A 20,795-nucleotide genomic window follows, 5' to 3' on the forward strand; every position below is an offset into this window, starting at 1 on the left:
GCGGAGAAAGGCGGCGGCAGCGGCGGCTTCGCTCGGCTCAGGGCAGGCGAGCGGCCACAGGCGCTGCTGAGCCGGGAGATACGGCGGGCGCTGCCGACTCGGGGCATCCTTCCTCTTCCTCCCCGCCCCCTGCCCGCCCTTCCCCCTTTTCTTTCTCTCCTTCCCCACTGTCCGCCGGGGCCCATCGCTGTCGGCGGCACGATCCCGGGGCGTTTCCGCGGCGCCCGAGCCGGCAGCGGCCGCGGGGAGAGCCGGTCCCTGCCCTGCCCGGCCGGGACTGAGGGACCCCCCGCTCCGTCCGGGGCTCGGCTGAGAGGGCCTGGCCCCGGCCCCGGCCCCGGCTCGGCTCCCCGGCGGCGGGCTCGGCGAGGATGTCGGGCGGCGGCGGCAGCCGGGAGGAGGAGCGGCGCAAACTCGCCGACATCATCAACCACTGGAACGCGAACCGGCTGGACCTGTTCGAGATCAGCGACCCCACCGAGGTGAGCGACCCCGGCGAGGGCCTCCCGCCCGGCCGGCCCGGTGAGACGCCGCGCCCGGGCCAGGCCGCGCCCCGCGGCCGCCGGGCTCCCGCGCCGCCCCCCGCCCCGGCCGGCGGCTCGGACACGGGCGCTCCTGCGCTGTCCGCCTCCGGGGCTCCGCTCCTCGGTGGGCAGCGGGGGCCCCTCGCCGTGCCCGGGTTAAGGCAGGTTGCAGCGGCCGGGGAGAGGAAGGGAGCGCAGGGCCGGAGCCCTCCCCTCCTCCCTCTGTTCCCTCCCGCAGGCACATGCCGGCCTGACCCCGCGGGACAGGCGGCTCCGAGGCAGGGGAGAAACCCGCTGGGAGATGGAGGTGGCGAAAGGGGGCGGGCAAGGGCGACAATACAGGAGCTGCCCCGTCCCTAGCCCGACACCGGGTACCTCCGTGGGTTTTTGGGTTTTTTTTTTGTCTGTCTGTGACTTTAACAGTACATGCAGGCGGCTGGTGGAGGAGGATTGAGAAGCCCGGTGCTAGGCGCTTTTTTTGTTGCTAGCTTGTTTGTTTCTTTAAATATTCGTCTTTGTGCAGAAGGCGCCTCTTACAAAGCAACCTGCCGCTTACAGTCCGGCGGCTCTCCGGGTTGCTGGTGCAATCCCCGGAGTGGCTTTCCCAGGGCGTGACGGACGGAGCGCCTTGGCTCTCCGAGCCTGCAGGCTGCCAGCCCGCCGCCTAAAGTAAATACCAGGAGCAGGTTCGTAGACCCGAGTTCACATGTTGTACTGGAAAAACACAGCGGGTAATTTCTGCCTAATGAAGTGGGTGTTTCTGATGGCCTAGAGAGGCTGGGGTTTGTCCTTTTTTAAAAAAAAATAAAAATGTAATAGTCAAACCACACCCTCCCGCTGCCCCTTGTCATGTTCCCTTTGGCTGGTTCGTGCTGCGCGTCTGGTTTGAAAGCGGCGAGGGGGGGTAGGGGGAGGGCTGGGGACGCAGGTTACAGCCCTGTTTGTGTGTGACAGCGGGCTCCCTGCTCAGAGGGTGGAGGCTGATCATGTGCGTGTTCCCGGGGAAAAGGAGGAAATTCACACTTGCTCTTGGCCTGGCCCTGGTTGTTTATTAACAGAAGCCTCTGAGAAATCACGTTGGCTTGGTCTTGGAGCTGGCTCCTGTTCTGCACCTAGGTGCTGACTGCTAGCAGAGCCACGAAAAAGTGTTGAAAGCAATTCTAAGATTAGGAACTACGACACCTTCGGGTATTTTCAGTTCTGCTCATTGCAGACAGTTTCTTGAACACAAAGGTGAAGGTTTTCTGTGATTATTCCCTACATCTTCCAAGATTTATCATAATTAGAGTTCCTTGATTGCGTTGCTTAGGTTTTAAAAATGTCGTTGCTTGACAGTGTCTCAAAAAAGCGGGCTGAAGCCAGTGTCAAGAAGCTTTCATGATTGTGTTTGAGAACATAGCGCGGTCTTTTTGGAATTGCAGGTTGACTGCTAACTGCCTGTGGCTGAACTTTTTGTTTTATTGATGTGTTTGTCCATTCCCAGTACATTCTAACTCCAGCCTGTCTTCTTTGTGTTTATGGCAGACTGTGCTTCTGTGGTTTTGTTAGTAAGTAGTTTAACAAATCATACTTTCTTTAGGTCAGCTATGCATATTTATTATCATAGTTAACTAGAGTTTGCACAAAAGTTACCAGCTTCATTATAAATATTATTGAAGGAAAAAATTTTACTGGCATTCACTCCACACTTCTGCACTTAAGCCTCTGAACCTGTATAGGAGCATACTCACCATTGTCAGTGATGACATTTCAGTTGAACTACTGAATGTAAAAAATGAAGTGCATGCATCCTTGAATGTATGAGCTCTTTAGTCTACTAGTTCTAAAAGCATTTGATAAGACTACAGGTGAGTTTACATCAAACTGGCAGCAGGTAACAATTTTATAGATAAAGTATATTTTCCTTCCAGATAATTACATTTACAAATGCTTGCATTTATTTTCACTCTTACCCTGAGCTGACACAAATTTGGCAATATTTTCAACCTAGATCATGGTGTGATTCACATTTGTACTGTTTATCAGCTTAAATGAAAGCCCTTTTACTAGACTGCTTGAGAACTGACAATCCTCTGTTGTTTTTCCAGGCTCATCTTGATCATAAGGCATATCTTGCTTTTTGTAGGGACTGCAGCAAGTCTGGCATCTGTGAAGATGCAGTAACCTGGATATGACTTTTGGCTGTGTGTGCCTGAGCTGAGTCAAACTGAATCATTTTAAGCTGTCCAGGCACAGTTGTTGGGCTGCTGGGTTAACTGTGTAGCCCAAACTGCAGACTGTCATCCAGGAGCTGCTGGTTGGATGTATCAGTAGAGTTGATGCCTTGTAGTGATTCTTCAGGCATTTCCTCAGTGAAAGTGACCTGGTTTAAGTGAGTTGTCTTGTAACTTTCCTATGTAAGAGAGTAGGTTTTTCCAGAGGGCTAATCACAGCCTTAATAGTGGGGTTCAGGGTGTTTGGTAAAGCAAAGGAAAAGTGAAATCTAATGTAAATTGACTAGGGTTCTGACAATATAGACTATGCAGTGACAGTGAAAGGAATTCAGTGTGACCGACTGATGTACCTTGGTATTAGTTTGAAAGGTCTCATTCTTTGGTGAGATGCAGTTGTTCCAACTCCATTAGATCCTTGTCGCTTTACTGCAGTGTGTAAATATGACTTTGTTTTGAAGGTTGGGTGGTATTTTCAAAGTAGTTCAAATGTGTGGGGCTTTATTTGGAGAAGTGGTTCATGAAATTAATCTGTTTGAATTCCTGTTAATATTTTATTGAGTAGACTAGTCCTAAGGGATTAGAGATCTGCTTGTTTACTTGCCTCTTGTGAGACTTCAGGAACAAATTGTTAAGGTATGTAAGACACTGAAGAGCAAAAGCATTGGATAGGGCATGTTGAGTTCTGTTACTAACTTTTTCTTAACTTCTCTTTGACTCTAGTAGTTAATGAAGTCATTCAGAGCTGCTTTACCCCAGCAAAACAAAACCAAAAACTTTCCTGTTGCATGTTCAAAGTTGAGTATTCCTCTCTCTGTATCACGTGGAAAGCTGAAAGACTTCTTTGGAGTGAGGATTTCATATCTTCACTGGCTTTCAGTAATTTGTGGACTCATGCTTGAGAACAAAGTGGTAATTTTAAATTTATTAGATATTTACCTATTTGAACCATTGTTGCTGTTCTGAGAAACCTGTTAATTTGCACTATTTTACTCTGAAATTTTAAAATTCTTTTTATTCAGAAAGTAGCTCAGAGGAGCTCTGTGACTTGAGAAACTTATAATAGAACAAAACTCTGCGTTTACTAGCAGAAGTTTAAATGACAGTGTTTCAGGACTGCTGCTAGGTACAGACCTTTGCTAAAGATGTCTGTAATACTGGTCATCATTTAAACTTGATTAGGCTTTACTGTCTCTACTTATGTGAGGCAGCTGCTCACTTTGGCAAGTCTGAAAAAATACTGGACTTTTTGGGGGAAGGTGGAGTGAATTGTGTTTTTGTTTGTAGATAAATTAACAGATTCAAAATGAAGCAGAACGTTAACCTTTTTCTTCAATTGTTTCTCCTTGCCCTTGGTCCAAGTATTGTGGATGCTTTTTCCTTTTTTTTTTTTTATTTGGTCAGGCATAGAAACACAGTAAAGAGACTTAAAAAATACTTAAACCTTTTGCAGTAGGAGATAAAATGATGGTTTGATTTTGATTTAAGTCTTGGGTGCTTACAGCATGTAAAGTTTTCAAAAAGGAGTAAGTTCAAATGAATGATTTTGTAATAAGTGCATAGAATTTTTTTGGGAACTTGTAGATAGGAAATGATTTGCATTTGTACGGTTTAGCTTTTTTAACCTCCTCCTTTAATAAAAGTGCTAACTGGAGTTGGTTGTTATATAAAATAACTGCATGTGGATGTTTTGGGTGTGAGGAAGGAATGGAGGGGTACTGTAGACTATACATTTATCACTGTTTGAGTGCATCTAATGAGATGCCATATCTGAACTAGGTGTTACAATTATTGTTGATGACAAAATAAGGTTTCTTCTTTAGTGTATGCTTTCATAGGTGTTACATGAGAGGAAGAGAAGTGTTGTGTTTTTTCTAAGCATGGTTTGTGGACTAGGAATATGAATTGCATTTAATTCTTTTGAGACAGACACTTTGTAGAACAAGTGGAATTTTTTTATAACGATTTCCCAAGGGCTGGGGGATTGTTGTCAGAAACATTGATCTGTTGTAGTTTTGTTTTCTGATGGAGAATGTTTTTCTAGACTAATATACCTCTGTGTCAGCAAAAGTAGAAAGGTCTAATCAAAAAGCTTAGAGAAAAAATAACATGCTTTGCATTAAAGAATAATTCCTGAGAGTTTGACTTTTAAATGACCATCATTAAAAAAAAAAAAAGAAGGCATTTCAAAAGTCTTCATGGCTATTTGATTACTCTATATGTGAAAAAACTTAGTCTTAGCAACAAGGTGTTAGAAATAACCCTTCAGAATGTGGGCAGGGCTTTTTTTTCCGGGTTGCTTTGTTTTGGTTTTTTTAAATATTGACTTTCCGTATGTTGTGTTATGTATGTTTGGTCTATTCAGTATGTTTTATATTGTTTTCTTTGACTTTCAATACAGGTAAGCAATCTATTAACAGAAAATATTGCACAGTACATTGTATGGCAGGATATTTTAGGGCTGATGGAATTTTGGTCTTCTTCTGAACTTTTTGGGTTCAGATCTGTTTCTGGTTCATTAAGTGTCACAGGGAAGACATAAGATTTGCAGCCTTTTAATGGTAGTTATGCAAGTTTGTTACTTAAATCTAGTTAAAGCAATAAGAAATGGGAATTTTTAGGTTTTAACCCTCCTGCTGTTTATCTGCATGGTTGCTCACCCGCAAAAAAATCTCACCCTTTAAAAATCTGTCTCTGAGGCTTTTTCAAGACCTGTTTTTAAAATTGGTAATCAATTGTGTTATGGGTGATAGTGGAAATGCAAGTCTGGAGCTAATGAAACACAATCTAAATGGTGGAAGTACTTGTGCCATCTCCACTAGTTGGATTGTACCACTTTCAGTAGCTTAAGCAAGTGCAACTCTTCAGAGTGTATAGACCTCAAGAAGCTGGTAATATATCTGAAAGTATCGTCCTTTTAAGTTTGCCAAACCTATGGTGTGGAAAGTAAACTCTCTTTGCAACAAATGTTTAAACTAATATTTAGTCAGTCTGGAAGGGTGATTGGAATCCTGAGGACTGATGCCTGTGCTTTTTAGTGAACAGAATGTTTTTCAAATAATTGCTACCACTAAGCAGGCACAGTTCAGCAGGACATAAAAACACTGAGGCATTAGAGGTTCGGGGTTACTAACTGCACTTTACTGAGTCTGTTGAGCTCTAGTTCTGCATTAAAATGGTTGGAAAAAAGTCAGAGATTCAGGCCTGCTCATGTGCATCAGAAGGAGTATTTGGAGACCAGTTTTCCTTTAACTGAGTCAAAGTGAATAGTCATTACAAATGAAGTCTTAGCGCTCTCTAGAGAGTCCCAATTATAAGTTTGAATTAAGATATTGACCACAGTCCACAGACATCATAATGTAATGAAAATAATTCTAGGAAGAAGTTTTAGGCTGTGCTTTTAATATTCCTTATATAAGTTATTTCTTGAGCCAGTGGCAAATTAGTTCCATTCAATTCAGACATACTGGCTTTAAGAATTCCCTCCTGATGTGTGGATCTGTTCCCCGCCTAAAATGCCATTGACAAGCATTACTTTTCAGCTGAAAAACTCCCAGTCATCTAGACACGTAAGGGATTTGCTTTATTTGTGCAAGTGTGTTTTTTCTGTCAAAACCATTTCTCTTTCAGAGAGGTTAAACCAAGATGAATGGAACACACTGTCATGATTTTTGAGGAAAACTTAGCTTTATGATTAACGAAATTCTGCTCTTGTCTCTAGATGCTTTTGTCATCTAAAGGGGGTAACAAAAGCTAAAACTTAGCTGGAAAGTGTAAAAGTTGAAATGAACTGGTGTTTGTGGGAGGGCTGTAGATGATAAGAAACCACTCTGATTTTGTGTCAGTATCTGTTGGAGTAGTTGCTTTGTTATAAATAAAGGGAAATAAATGGTAGCTGTGCAAAATTCAGAACATGCATAAAGAAGACTCCTTGTTTTGATCAGTGGTTCTGATGAAGGTGGAATTGAGACTCACAGTGTGAATTAGTAAACTAAATGTTTACTTAAACTTAAGAGAAGTCTAATTTAGCAGATATTACAGATACGTAATGAAGTGTCTGCTCTGTCTTTCAAAGTGAACTTCATACTAATGGAATCCTCTTCTGAAGTGTATTTGAGTAAAGCACTATTTAGGTAATTGTTGATTTTTCAAGATTTTTGGCTAGGAAGAATATTTACATGTAAAATAGATATTGAGTGATGCTCATTTCATCATGTGAAAAGGCTAAAGCCTGTTAATTTCTGCTGTTAAGATTGTTCGGTAGATACACCAGAGAGGTAATTGATAGTTGTTCTGGATGCATGCGTCACTTGGCTCATAATTGTTGTTAAACTTCTTGCAGAGATTCCTCTTTCCCCTCAGGTCTTTAATTGCAAGTAAAAATTACTGCTTTTCTGTAACTGTCCCTGTCTAGAAGCTTAATAATCAAAGATGAAAACTTGAGTCAACTTGAGTCAAGAGATAAAACTCTGTAGTAGTTCAGACCTACCAGTAGCAGTCAAATTATCTTCCTGGACTGTATTGTGCCTCATGAGCTTTTGCATAATGAAGATGTATAACGTTGTAACATAACTTTTTTCAGTGTAGGGATAAGTTTTCCACGTGCTTGGTTGCCTTCAGTCATTCACTTGCAGTTCTGCCTTTCGCTGCTGTCTAGTTTAGTTCTCTAGAAAGACTAAAAAAATCTGCTTTGACATGAAGTCCACTGTTCTTTTTTTTTTCTTGTCAGCCATCACCTATTTTTCTCATACCTTCTTATTATGCATGACTTTAATGTTTTCTTGTGTTAGGTACATGTAACTTGCTAAAACTATTTTGTGTAATGCTTCAGGATAATGGTCATCTCCTTCTGTTATACGGGCATTGTCCTCAAGGTTATCAACTTATTGTTATTATATATTTAATTAAATTTTCTAGGTCTGCCTTCTTCCATTGTGTGCTCAAATTAGACAGCTCCTCTTCAGATCATCTTCTAGCACAGATACTCTTACTAGGGAGCCATTCTTCTGATTCATGCTCATTCTTGTCTCCTATGAAGATGCCTTCTGTGTAAATACTACTTTCTTCATTTCTCTATGCAACTGAGTAGAAGAGGGCTCTTTATTGCCCTAGTCTGTCTTGCAGAATTTTGTTGTAGATTACTCATTACTCTGGGAAATTTGTTTAGAGTTTGAATCCTGTAAGAACTGGAAAAAGTCCTAGGACTGGGGTTGTCATCTAGAAGATCAGTATAGGGCATTAGTTTTAAGAGCAAATTTGCACTCAAATGTAAACTTTACTTGGATATGTGAATTTGTAATTTGTGTTTGAATTTCATCATATTAATAGAAGAGTCTGTAAGAGTTTGATTGTACTGATGAAATTGTGTACGCTCCTGTAAGTTTGTTCATGTCACCTCTTCCAGTGAAGAGCAGAAATTATGCATCATTAGTTTTGAAAATTTTAAGCTTTTATTAAGTGGTGCTTGGTATATCCTAATAATAATAATAAATGGATTTCTAATTTTACTTATGTATTACAAGAGTACACAATTTAAATTTAATATTAAAATTTAATATTTAAAAATATGAGTTAGTATAGTGATTTTATTCATAGATGTTAGAAAACTGGCTGGCTTCGTATGGAACTGGCAATTGCGTATGTGTTTGGCTATGACTCCTCTGCCAGGTCAACTCTTGGGTAAATATTTTGGAATGGGTTTTATGCACTACAGTACTAGTTGCTATAGAGTGATGGCAGACTGAAACAATGGCTGCAGGGTGGGGTTTTTTATTTGGTCAGTGTTTTTCTTACTACTTTGATAATTTGCACTCTTGTAACTAGAACTCAGAAATAGGAAAGCTCTCACAAAAACTCACTACCTAGAGAAAGATGATAGTGTCCTGATTATGTGGTTTAAGGCTTCCCCTTGGTGAATTGTGTCCCAGGGCATGGCCCTGCTGTGTAGTATCATGGCACCTTTTGTAGTGTGAAAAAGTGAAAAAGAATGAGTTATCTGGCAACAGTATTTATTTGGCTGACAAAGTATGTTGCTCAGAGCAGTATTTGTGAACTAAGATTTCAGTGCGTAGACTTTTCAAGCATCCCATGATGTGTTTAGTAGAGCTTTCTCTTGGTTAGATCACTTGATTTGTCAGTCCACACTTTTCTATTTTCTTAGAGGCAAGATACACAACTTGATGTCAGTGTCATGCTTTTACATATGTTTACATTTTGCTTTTTCATATATTATATTACTTACAAAACCCAGTGGAAAATCAGAATCTCACTTCTTAATGAAAATTAGGGGCTGTTGGATAACCTGTGGTTGAGCAAGAGTTCAAAGGACAAAGAAACCCTGCCCCAATGTCTAAAACAAGAAAAGGTCTCATTCCCTTGGCCCTCCAGAAGGTGCTCTACTTTGAGCAGTACATCAGCTTGAAATTCAGAAGGTCCCTTTAAACATTTTGTTATTGTTTTCAATTTTAGTAAAGACAATTATGCCATGTTCTTAATTTTAAAAACATCGGGTCAATGCTGTCTGTGATACAGTGTCCTCCTGGATGGGAAATTGTCTATGTGGAAACAAACAGAATTGAACCAGGTTGTGTTTTAGAAAGCTTTGCATTGCTAAAATGCTTTTCATAATATCACTTCTTTTATGTTGGGAAGTCTGGTTTGCATTCACCTTCCGTGCAGTTTGATAATATTTTCTGCGTTCGGATCATATCCAAGCATTGCATACTTCTTGTAGAATGCTGTATGTTTTATTGGGAAACATGTAAGTTGTTTCCACTTAAAATAATAGCCTTGCTGAACATGGCTGCTACTTACTTCCAGTGCAGACAGAATGAAAGTTTTAAGACTTCTTTAATACTCACTGTACAGATTCTGACTGTTTAAAGATTAGGATAGTTTATTTTCATATCTGGAAAAGGAAAATAATCTGAAAATGGTGATGGAAAGCCAATGTTTACTAATGAAAACACTGCTCAAGCCTGCTAATTGATTTTGATGGATTTGCCTGTTAGGTCTAGGGTTTGCTGTATAGTGAAGAAGGTCAAAACTGGAATTACTTAAGATTACTGCATTTTGTGATCTAGTTTTTTAGCTTTTTGAAGTCTTTAAAAAATAAAAGGCCAAACAACTGTTTCCTTCTTTAAAAATCAGTGAAATGCTCTAACAAGGCCCTTCTTTGTTTTGTGTGAGATGTATTGTAATACTTTTGATAAAGTCTCCAGCAATACTGAAACTGTATATAGTATTTCATGAGAGTTTTTCTTGTTGCCATAGTGTAGCAAAGACTATTTCAATAAATTCACTTGTTATGCCTATAGCAAACTGTTTTCAGACAGATAAGGATTGATATGTAGACTGGGAAAAAAAAAAGAAGAGAACAAAGAGAGAACAATGAAGTAATTTTATGCTCTGACTACTGGTATATTCACCAAAGCCATCTACCAGCATCCAAAGACCTAACCAACCCAAAGTGGTGACATTATTGCAGTTCTGGGAAGTTTTCCATATATGAGCTGGGTTTGCAGTCTGCCTCAGGTGTTCTGTCCATTTAATAGGAAAAAAAAAAAAGTGAAAGAAGAGAGGATTTATCTCTCTCCTGGAGCCTTTGTCATCAGGATTTACAGTAAAACATCTAGTTTTCTATTACCTTCTGATTTCTGCCTGTCTGTCTGTAGCTTTTGACTAAAGTAGGATCCTATAAAATAGGATCTGTGATGAAATTAGAATGTTTGAATTTTACAGTGTTAAAAATTCTGGTAGAATTTTCTGAAGCAATAATCAACTGTATCCTCTAACATTCTGATACTGGCTTAGTATCTTGAGTATTAGAAGTTCTGAAGGAGCCACTAATTCTTACTGTTGTAAATAAATTGTTTGTAGTCTGCTACAAGCTCCAGAATACTTTTGTTTCACAATTTGCTTTCTCACCTGCATTGAGTTTAAGCTTGAGCTCAAAAAATTGGTACCTCAAATTTTTGATAGATTAGACACATTTGAAAACTTTGCCTTCTCAAAGAGGTCTTCATTCATTTTGAGTGATCAAGTGGCAGCACAAAAATTGGTAGCGTGTACCAATGTGAGACAGTCACGTATTGAAACTCAAGTGTTGTACAATGTTCTGATACTGGTGGTTTGTAAAAACTTTTGAAACTCAGCACTTGCTTAAGTGCCTGTCTTATCTTCAGTGTTCCACATTTGTCTCCAGGTCTTTGGACATTCTTGGATGCTCATAAATATCCATGTATGTAATTATAAATGTACTGATTTCTCAGTAAACCTACCTGTGTTTAGACTTTTTCCCCCTCATTTCCTCCCACATGCACTCTGTGCCAAAACTCTCACATCCACAACCTTAAATCAGACATTCCAAACTTCTACTTTAAGGGAAAAATGCCAATTACAGCAGTCTTCAAATGTGTTCATCCTGCTGCACTGGCTTCAGAGAGCAGCCTTATTATTACCTGCCTCTGTCAGGAGTTTCCCGCGAGGTTACAGATCAGCCATTAAATCCTGTACGCCTGCCATGTGGACTTTGTAGTTTGGAGTGGCCCTGCAGTTGGACCTGTTTATAACCAGCTAGTCTGTGTGCTGATGGTGACTGTGACACCTGGGTTTTCTTCTAAGGGAGGGAGTGCTTTTTTGCTTGCTATACTGTTATAACCGTAGATACTTTCCCCTTGTTTTGGAGAGGATTCCTTTTAATAGGCTTTTGGCTTGTGTCATCTCTTCTGGGTATCTGTTAGGTAGAGAGAGACTGAGTTTCCTGGATTAACCTTATACTGAATTCCTTAGCTGCTGAGAGGGAAATCTTGCTCCAAGGGGAAAAATGCCTTCCTAACCACCTCAGAGTAATAAGGATGGTACTCAGAGCATGTAGAGCTTAATTTATCCAAATCCTGAGGATAAACAGATGTTTCTGTATGTTGCAAAAGGGTCAGGACAATTTCTCTGATCCTTGATGTACACGCCTTTCTCCTAGTGTCTGTTGTCTTCTTCTATGGCAATATCATGATGTTATCAGTAGTAGTAGAGTGAGATACCAGCATATTTCTGATACCTTTATATCCTTGATGTATGAAGTGAAATGTTGAATAGCAGTGTTCTTTGTCATGGCTGATGGATGTGTGAGTAATCTGAAGCTGTTTCCACCCCAGCAACTGCAAAAGAGGATGAGCACTTTCACAGGTACACACACACACACACACACACAGTGTTCTGCAGCCCCTTCTTCACCCCCCTCTCAGCACTTCTGAGGCACAGAAAGGAAGTGGGCAGTGTTGACCCTTTTCCTGCCATCCCTGCCATCGTGTGATTGCTGTCATGGGGTTCTGTCTTCTGCCACGCGGAACTGTCCATCTTTGATTGTTTTCCAGCTCTGTGGTGTTGATGATGCTGACTTTTACAGCAACCACAAGTACGTGGTAGCAGTTAGATTTGTATGCTGCTTTTTACTATGGCTTTCAGCTTTGACCAGCCCTTTCTCTGCCTTATTCTCCACCCCCAATGTCCATCTGACTTAAACTGTTGTCAACATTTAATGATGTTTAAAATTGGTGCTTAGTTTATTTCAACATTTATTTTCTATATTTACATATATAGAAAATAATGAAATTTTTAGTGAAATTTGGGTAAAATGAAGAAAAAAAACTTTACCAAGTTCAGGTTTTGCTAAAGCTTACTGCATTTGTTTTTGGGAAGAGCTTCTTACTTGTATGCAAGGAGACTTTCCTCTTCAATTGCTGAGCTTTCCTGTTTGTATATGCCATTACAAAATAATGTGGTAGTCTGACTTTTCCTTATGTTGATTATCTGTCTAAACCAGTTTTATAAGTAGAACATTTATGATACATTTTGTTCATGCAATGAGCAATTTCAAGTCTAATTCTTGAAAGTGGGCAGTGGTCATTCAAGTGTGTTTGGAACTGAGCCATATTACTTGGTTTTACTTTTTTTTTTTTCCCTCTTGGAGTGCTTCTCCAAGTTGTTGCTATTAGCAAAATTCAGGGTTGGGACTAGATGATCTTTAAGGTCCCTTGCAGCTCAAGCCATTCTGTGATTCTAGGATGATATTTATTTAGATCATGCTTAGCTTGTATGTGTGAATAGCTGTATAAACTGTCTTGGTTTGTATAAAAGACAGCTAACATTCTCACTTTGTTATAATGTTTCCAGGACAGTGGGATGGGAAAAGTGATGCAGATACATGAAGTAATGTGTTGAAAACTGTTGTAAATTTAGTTACTACAGAGGCAGAAAGAGAAACTAGATTTTTATGGATATATGCAATTCTCTAGGTTATCCTAATTTGGGATTTCACCTTATAAGACATAGGGGAAGGGAGTTAATCACACTTAGAGTGTCATCTATCAGCACCATCATACCACCTCTGGTTTAACTCTTACATGAGTTCTATGGTATAGCAAAGATTGCCCCTTTTCTCTATTGGGGAGCTGCATACAGTAGGAAGAGTGTTGTGTATCTTCCTAGAAAAATGGAGTAATTCTCATATTTGGAGTTTTGTTTGTTTCAGAAATACTTCTATATCAAATGTACATGAGACTGCCTCACTTCAGTAAATAGGTAACTTTAGTTCCAAATGTGGGGAATCAAACTGCTAAGGAGGTGGAATGGACCTTAAGGATCACCTGGTTACAGCCCCACCTGCCATGGGTGGGGACACCTCCAACTAGACCAGGTTGCTCAAGGGCTTATCCAGGCTGGCCTTGGACACTGCCAGGGTCAGGGCATCCACAGCCTCCCTTGGAAACCTGTTCCAGTGTCTCACCACCCCTGCAATAAAGAACTTCTTCCTAATATCTAATATTTTCCCTCTTTCAGTTTTTGTACCCATTACTCCTTGTCCCATCACTGGAGTTCCTGTCAGACTCCTTTTCTAGCTTCCCTGTAGGCCCCATTCAGATATTGGAAGGCTGCTTGAGATTTCCACACAGCCTTCTCTTCCAGGCTGAACAGCCCTAGCTTTTTCCCCAGCAATTTCCTTTTTCCACATGTGTAACTTTCTGGTGTTCTAGCATCTTGTAAGCTGTTAATTAAGGCAAGCATATATGTTTTATTAACATTTTTGAAGTGAATACTGAATAGAAAGAAATTCAAAATCCCCAAATGCTTTGCAATAGTAATTAAAAAAATGAAATCTATATGAATGAGTTACTCTAAGTATCTAATCATAAGGAAAGTTTGTGTCTCACTGTGGAGAGTAATAAAAAATGCACAGAACAAATGATATGGTGTTAACTAAGACTATATAGAATGTGCCTCTGCTTTTGCTTGAGGTTTGGGTGTTTTGTTTCATATGTTTTTGTTTCTATACAAATAAGCTCATAGGAATAAGTCTGGAAAAGTTTATTGTCCTCAGTGGTAGAGAAACACACATGCTGTAGTCCGGATACATACTACACTAGGAGGCATTATTGGTTGTTAATTAAAAGGAAAAGAAGCTAGAGACTCCTTAGATTTGTAAATTCTTTTCCACTTCTGCATGCTGCTGTCTTTGCTTCCTGACAGAATTTTTGTTTTGGGTCATCTTCTCATATTCTTGTGTCATACTCCTGTACTAATGAGAGGGTAGACCTCATTGGAATCACTTTTCAGCTGTGTTAATTCTGATTATTTGTTGCAGAGACTGTTTGGCTAATATTAGCAGTTAAAGTCTAAATTGCTTCACTGTGAGTCAGAGTGTACTTGAAATCTTGTACAGTAGTATCATTTATGCCTTCATTAACTATGTTTTCATATCTGAGTAAGCCAAACCAAGTTACTGAATGCTTTTGTAATCTGAGCCTGTTTAAACTCGAAATAGTCCTGTTCACGGTTAATCATCTGCGTTAATGTTTGCATTGTAACTTGTCCTTGCTCTGTGTGCCACTCAGCTGACAGTCCCTTGATAAGGATAAAATTAAGGGTATTTGATAGAATTGTGTTTCGGAGCAAGAAAATGCCTGAAAGTAAGCAACCATTTAATTTTCTGATAGTTTCTTGCAATGTAGAGATGACAAGTGAAAGGTGGGAATTTAAGTGAAGTTAACTAAACATACAAGCCATGTCACTGGCTGCAAAATTAACTGCTGGGCAGAGGTGCAGAACTTGGTTAAAAGTGAGAGTTCATGCACAGTACGCTGGCAAACACCTTCTTCTGGCAACACCTGACTAACAGAGCTGTAGAGACCAGTTTTGTTAACAAGTGTTATATGATAAAAACAGTAATTTGTTCTCTTCTAGAAGAAATCTGTAGAGTAGAGCTGGTAGCAGTTTTTAAAACACAGCTCTTTGGTAACCAAATGTGCTATTTGAAGGTGAAATGAGCATTTTTATGAGTAGACTCCCCTGAGCAAAGTTACTTTCCTGGCTTGGGAAATACTTCTCACTTTCTTGTTCTATATTGTAAAAAAGTATATAATAATATTCCATGCAAATAAAAAAGTATATTTTTTGTGTGTTTGAGGCATATTACAAAAAAATCAGTTTCAAGTATAAAATTGCAGTATAAAATTTACTTCAATGTATTGAAAGAATTAGGTTGTATTTTCAAAATGAAAAGCATTTCAAGCATTTTTTTTCATAAAGCTGAAGGCTGAAGTATATTCCAGAGGATGGGAATTTAAATAGTGAACAAATTTTTCTTAAGGGGAAAAAAAAAAAAAAAAAAAAAGAATTGCATTGCTTTAATAAAAATGCATCTGATCTGGGCTTGATTATTGTAAAAATCTGCTCCTTGAGATGACTTGCTTCTTGAAACAAGCATGAAAATTTTCAGTGCTTATTTTTGTAAACCTTACTGATGATGGAGAGGGGGTAGCTTGTGGGACAGGGAGTAATGGCACATCTAAGTTCACTAGTTCTTGATCATAGCTTAAAAATGAATGGAAACTGGAACTACCATTTCTGACTTTGATGTTGCAAATGACTCCATCGAAGTTTATTAGTATGGATTGGTCTGAAGAGAACAGTTTACGAAATGGACATCTATATCCTTACAGAGAAAATTATGCTTTCTCTTTTTTGTCATTCAGAAGAATGTTTGAAAAATTTGGCTTTGGGGAAAAGATGTATTTGCTGGCTTTGAACTATTCCAAGGATAGGGCATCCACCACCTTGCTGGGCAATCTCAGAGTAAAGAATTTCTTCATAATAACTAATATAAATCTACTCTTTCTCAGTTTAAAACCATTCCCCTTAGTCCTGTCCAGTACATGCCCTTGTAAAAAGTCCCTCTTCATGTTTCTTGTAGCCCCCTTTAGATACTGTAAGGCTGCTATAAAAATGCTTCCCTAAAGTCTTCAGTTCTCCAGGCTGAACAACCCCAATGTCTCAGCTGTCGTAGGAGAGGTGCTCCAGCCTTCTGATAATTCCTCTCTTGATTTCTCTTTTATCTTGGTCTATCCCACTTTCCTTTTGTTCCTGCTTTCTGAGTTTGTTTTCTTCTGATGTTCTGTTGCTTTGTGGTGTTCTCAAAATCAAGCTGTTTGCTGTGGTTAGTTTGTGATTATTAATAGTAATATTTCCACCCACTCCTGCTTTCCTGTGCCCCACATACCCTATAGCAACTATAGGTTAGCAACAAATGTGTATTGGTGGTAATGAATCACTTCCCTTGTTCCACTCAGATGCTTGTCTAGAGCTTCAGAACTGAGCTGCTTTCAAAAGTAACATGTAGAACCCATGGAAATCTCACTGGTTTGAGGATGTAGGGAGGGTGGGGAATACTGAATTTTTTTTTTTTCAAAACCACTTCTTCTGAGTTTTTGCCTTAAATTTCTGTGTCTCTTGAGTTTTTGATCTTTCATTGCTTTTTGGTTATATAATCTTTCTTGAAGGATGAACTTCTATGCTAAAAGAAGTATTATTTCAGGCATACAGTTCATTTTATCTGTATTAAAAGTGAAATCATTATGCAGTTCACTAACTACAAAAGTGTTCTGCAAAAGAAAACTTCTCCAATGCCAGTGAATAGTCAAGTAGTGGAACGGGTTGCACTGGGAGGTTGTGCAGTTTCTGTCCATGGAGATTTCTAAGAGCAGGCTGGAGAAAGCTGCAAAAGAGCCTGGTAAGACTTCAGAAATGATCTTTCTTTCACTAGGAGTTTGGATTGTAAACTCCTGAAGTTCCTTTCTCCCTGAATTTTCCTGTAATCTTAGGTGGTTCTATGGTGTATATACCCATTCCAGTTTATTTCCAGTTGTGATGGATTGCATTGTGTTATTAATTACTCTTCTTATGTGTAGTATAACCACTTATGTAGGCTTTACTGTCTCTGTTGTTTGCCAGTTGAGCTTGTACCTGAAGAGAAATTTACAAATGTTATGCTGCCACTTAGAGTACTTTATTTAGCTTTTTTCATCCCTTTATTAGTCATGGCCCTTGTTGAGACACACGTGTTGGTACATCTCAGCATTGGGAGCTCTCCTGTTGGTTGGAGGTCATGCCTAAATTAAGGGTATCTGCCTGCCTGGCTGCTGTAACAATTAGTGTTTTCTGTAGCTGAACAGTCTTGGAAAATTAGCCTGTCCTCCACAGATGTTTAAATATGTTCCTTTGATTAAAGATGTTTAAATATGATAATTTGATTTGGAATAGACATCAGGAGATTTCTGCTCCAACCTCCTGCTTGAAGAAACCTCAGTCCTGATGCCCCTGAGGGCTTTTCTCATAAGGTGTTGAAAACCCCCAAAGGACCAGTAAATGCAGTAATTCTGGGCATCCTCCTTCATTTGCTTGACTGTCCTAATGATGAAAAAAGTTTTCTGTATAGTCAGTTTAAAGGCTGCTTTTGTTCCAACTTAATGTCCAGTGTTTGTCCTCCCACCATGCCCTGTTGATCGCTGCTGCATTGTCTTCTTGGCCTCTTTGCAGATCCTCTGAGCTGCTTTTGTAGGTCTCCCCAAAGCCAGCTCTTCTCCAGGAGCCAGAAACCCAGTTCCTTCTGTCTCACCTAAGATGGTTCTTCAGCCTCCTAAACATTCTGTAGCTCTCTGATGAACTTCAGCTGATTTGTGTTCTTCCTGTACTGACAGCACCAAAACCAAAGTGATGGGTAGAGCAGTACAATTGTTTTACTTGACCTAAAGCTTGTATTCCTCCTGTCAATGCACCTAAGCATGATGTTGACTTTGCTGCCAGGGCATGCATCTGAATCATCTTCCAGCTTGCTGTTCACCAAGATCCTCAGGTTTTCTTTAGCAGAGCTTCTTCCCAGCCAGTCTTTTCTTGAGTCTGTGTTGTTGCAGGACATTTTACCTTTCATTGTCAGGACTTTACTTTTGCCCTTGCTGAATTCTGTTGAACTGAAAATCCACTCAAAATCTCAAGCAAAAAGCAAAGCAAAAATACCCCACCTAAACCCCTACTTTGAAGAATTTCCTTTGGCAAAGCTTTTAGGCATGTACTTGAAAGCTTTGAATATTGAAATGCTTAGATTCTTCTTGAAGTTGAGCACAGCATTCTTCTACCCATCCTGCACAACCTTCAAGACTGAAAATACCTTAATGTTTCAGGATCACTTTATGTATCCTTTGACTTAAACAAACTATGTTCTGTCAATGTATCCTGTGTGATGGATTGCCTAGGCTTGATAGGTGAGGTCCTAGTGATGCAGGACAGGAAGTGTTTGTAAGTTGTGTAAATTGCACACAGTTTTGCTCCCATTTTCTGTTCCGGTGCTTCTTCCTTCTCCAGATGACACGCCTGTATTAGTTACTGGAATGGATAGTTGCAGTGAATGAGCTGTGCTGGATTATTTTTGTTGATGCGTGTTTTTTGGGAATAAAGATTTGCTTTCACTCCTGATTATTGTTAGTGTATAAAACTGTATTTATACAGTATGGTGTACTGACTAGTTCAATTACTCATACTCAGCCTCATGTTCTTTGTTTTGAATTCTGCTGTTGTGATATGGGTCTCTGTGTGATGCTGAAAAATAGGCCATGCTGGTAGTGTACCATTTTTGATGGAAGAAATGCTGAAGTTTGAAAGTTGACTATAATCTTGCCTGGCCACAGATATTTGTAACAACTTTGTTACTTGAATGGAGCATTTTTACTGTTAAAATTTAAGTTGCTATTTTGAAACTTGGGTAGCATTAGACTGTTAATTCTGCAAATGTTCTTAGGCCAGTATTAATATAATAGGCATTTTAAACTGAAATAAAGCAAATAAGAAACATCTGAGAAACTCAGCATTACATTGTATATGCTGATATTAAGTTTAAAGAAGCTTTAAGTCACATTTTCTGCATGTTGTGTTTGAATCTACTTTGATGCAATCTTGCTAGCCATTCTTAAGTAGCTGAACTACTCCTTTAGCTGCTAATCCCTATGTCCAGATGCCTGTTCTGGGATTTCTTTCCAAAAAACATGGTTTAAAAGGTTTATTGTGCACCCTGGGAAGTCATTAGATCAGGACTGGTCTGCCCCAGAAGTTCAGAGATCAGAATTGTAAGTTCCTCAAGAAAAATACCCTTCTTATGGTCTCCTTTCATAAGTGGAATGTGCTCTGCTGAAGACAGTCATTGCAGTGAGCAAGGGCAGACTGCCTAGGTTATGACAACATGAAGTCTTAAAGCTGGGTGAACAAACTCTGGAAGGGAGCTATTGAGTTGTATTCTCTAATATCTGTAATCATCTGCTCTCTCAGTTCTAGGAATGAAGCTGCTGCCTAGAGTAAGCAATGTACAAATACAGAATTGCACTGTTTATTTTCAAGTTCCTTATTCCAGACTAGGGTGGGTAGGAAGGGTGAGGAAGAAAGTAGTAATGTGAAGGATGCCTATGTGATGATTAAGTATTCAGCTTTTCAGTTGTCTTTTTGTTGTTTCTATCTCCTCCCAGCTCCACACACCCAGTCCTGTAACTGATGATGTGACTGACCTGCCCTCTGAAACTTCCTCACTCTTCTGTGAGCAGGCGGTGGCAACCTTTTGTGAAACAAAGAGCAAGGCACTGTGAAATGAGGGGGCAGTATTAGTCTGGTTGCTGGCCTACCAGACTAGATTTGTTCTGATGCTAAAATGAGAAGTGAGGAAGCAATTCTTGACTGCGTCAAATTTTGAGAACTTAATCAATTGAATGAATCCCATACTTGCCTTTCAACCCCTCATCAAGTCTAAAAGTGAGGCCAGATTTCTGCATTACCTTATATTGCAACAGAATGATAATTTAAGATGTCTTATATAATTTTAAAGAAGCAATGATATATTAGTGTTTACGACTGGGAAAAGAGCTGCCTTGCTACTTTTTGAGAATCATAATTTTTCATAAAACATGAGTAGTCTTGCACAGAACACTTACTCTAATGAGGGACTCAACTCCAAAATATTTGAGAGGTTATGATAACAATTATAAGTCAAACTATTTTTTTGAACTGGGGTACGTGTATCTCGACTATTGTTTGAAAAACTAATGGTGGTTTCTGACTGAATTCCTTCTGACAAAAAATCGCTGGAGTTGGTCTTTATGCTACTACCACAAGATACCTTTCTCTAGATTATTTCTGCTATTATGAAGAGAACTGCAAAGGAAATGAGGAGCTTCCTATGTAATCAAGTGGTCAACTGCTGTTTCCTCTATCGGGAATAGTGTTAGCGATTACTCACAGTCGCTGTGTTTGCATTGTTGTCCTGAGCATGGAATAGGAGACTGTGAAGCAGTAGAAAAAAAAGGAAATACAGTGGCCCTACAGTTATGGAATACTGCACTTACAGAAAGAAAGTAGCTTTTTGCACCCACAGTTCAGCTTTTGAGTACTTCTCTGTTTTAATGACTGGTGGCACAATGAAACGTTACCTTTAGCAGATCTAAGTGAGCTTTTTCAAAATGTGTAGCCCACCCTGTCTCTGAACTGACTTTGTTAATTGACTGCTTTTTAAAATCTCATTGTCTTTTGATAATTTTGTTTCCTCTCCTCCTCTGGCTTGTTTTGTTGGAATGGTGCTACTGTGGTCTCTGCAGGACTTTGGAGACTGTAAAGACTGTCAGTGTTTGTGTGTGTACAACATCTGATGCAGCAGTGTTTTGCGGAAGATCTCTTGGCATTGCTGAGTAATTCCTGT

General features: G+C 39.7%; 1 protein-coding gene across 7 annotated transcripts in view; it reads left to right on the top strand.

The window, feature by feature from the left end:
• Positions 1-287: 287 nt before the first annotated feature.
• Positions 288-20,795, top strand: part of AFDN (afadin, adherens junction formation factor) — a 115,162-nt gene continuing 94,654 nt past the window's right edge. For 4 of the 7 annotated variants that reach the window (XM_066546703.1, XM_066546700.1, XM_066546701.1 and 1 more), the window contains exon 1: positions 290-482. In XM_066546703.1, the coding sequence (XP_066402800.1) occupies positions 372-482 (111 nt within the window). In that variant the 5' untranslated portion in view covers positions 290-371. Of the gene's footprint in view, positions 483-20,795 lie in introns of all 7 variants that reach the window. The other 3 variants (XM_066546705.1, XM_066546702.1, XM_066546699.1) reach the window with 3 other exon arrangements.

This window comes from Molothrus aeneus, chromosome 3 (assembly GCF_037042795.1).
Source record: "Molothrus aeneus isolate 106 chromosome 3, BPBGC_Maene_1.0, whole genome shotgun sequence".
Classification (NCBI taxonomy): Eukaryota; Metazoa; Chordata; class Aves; order Passeriformes; family Icteridae; genus Molothrus; species Molothrus aeneus.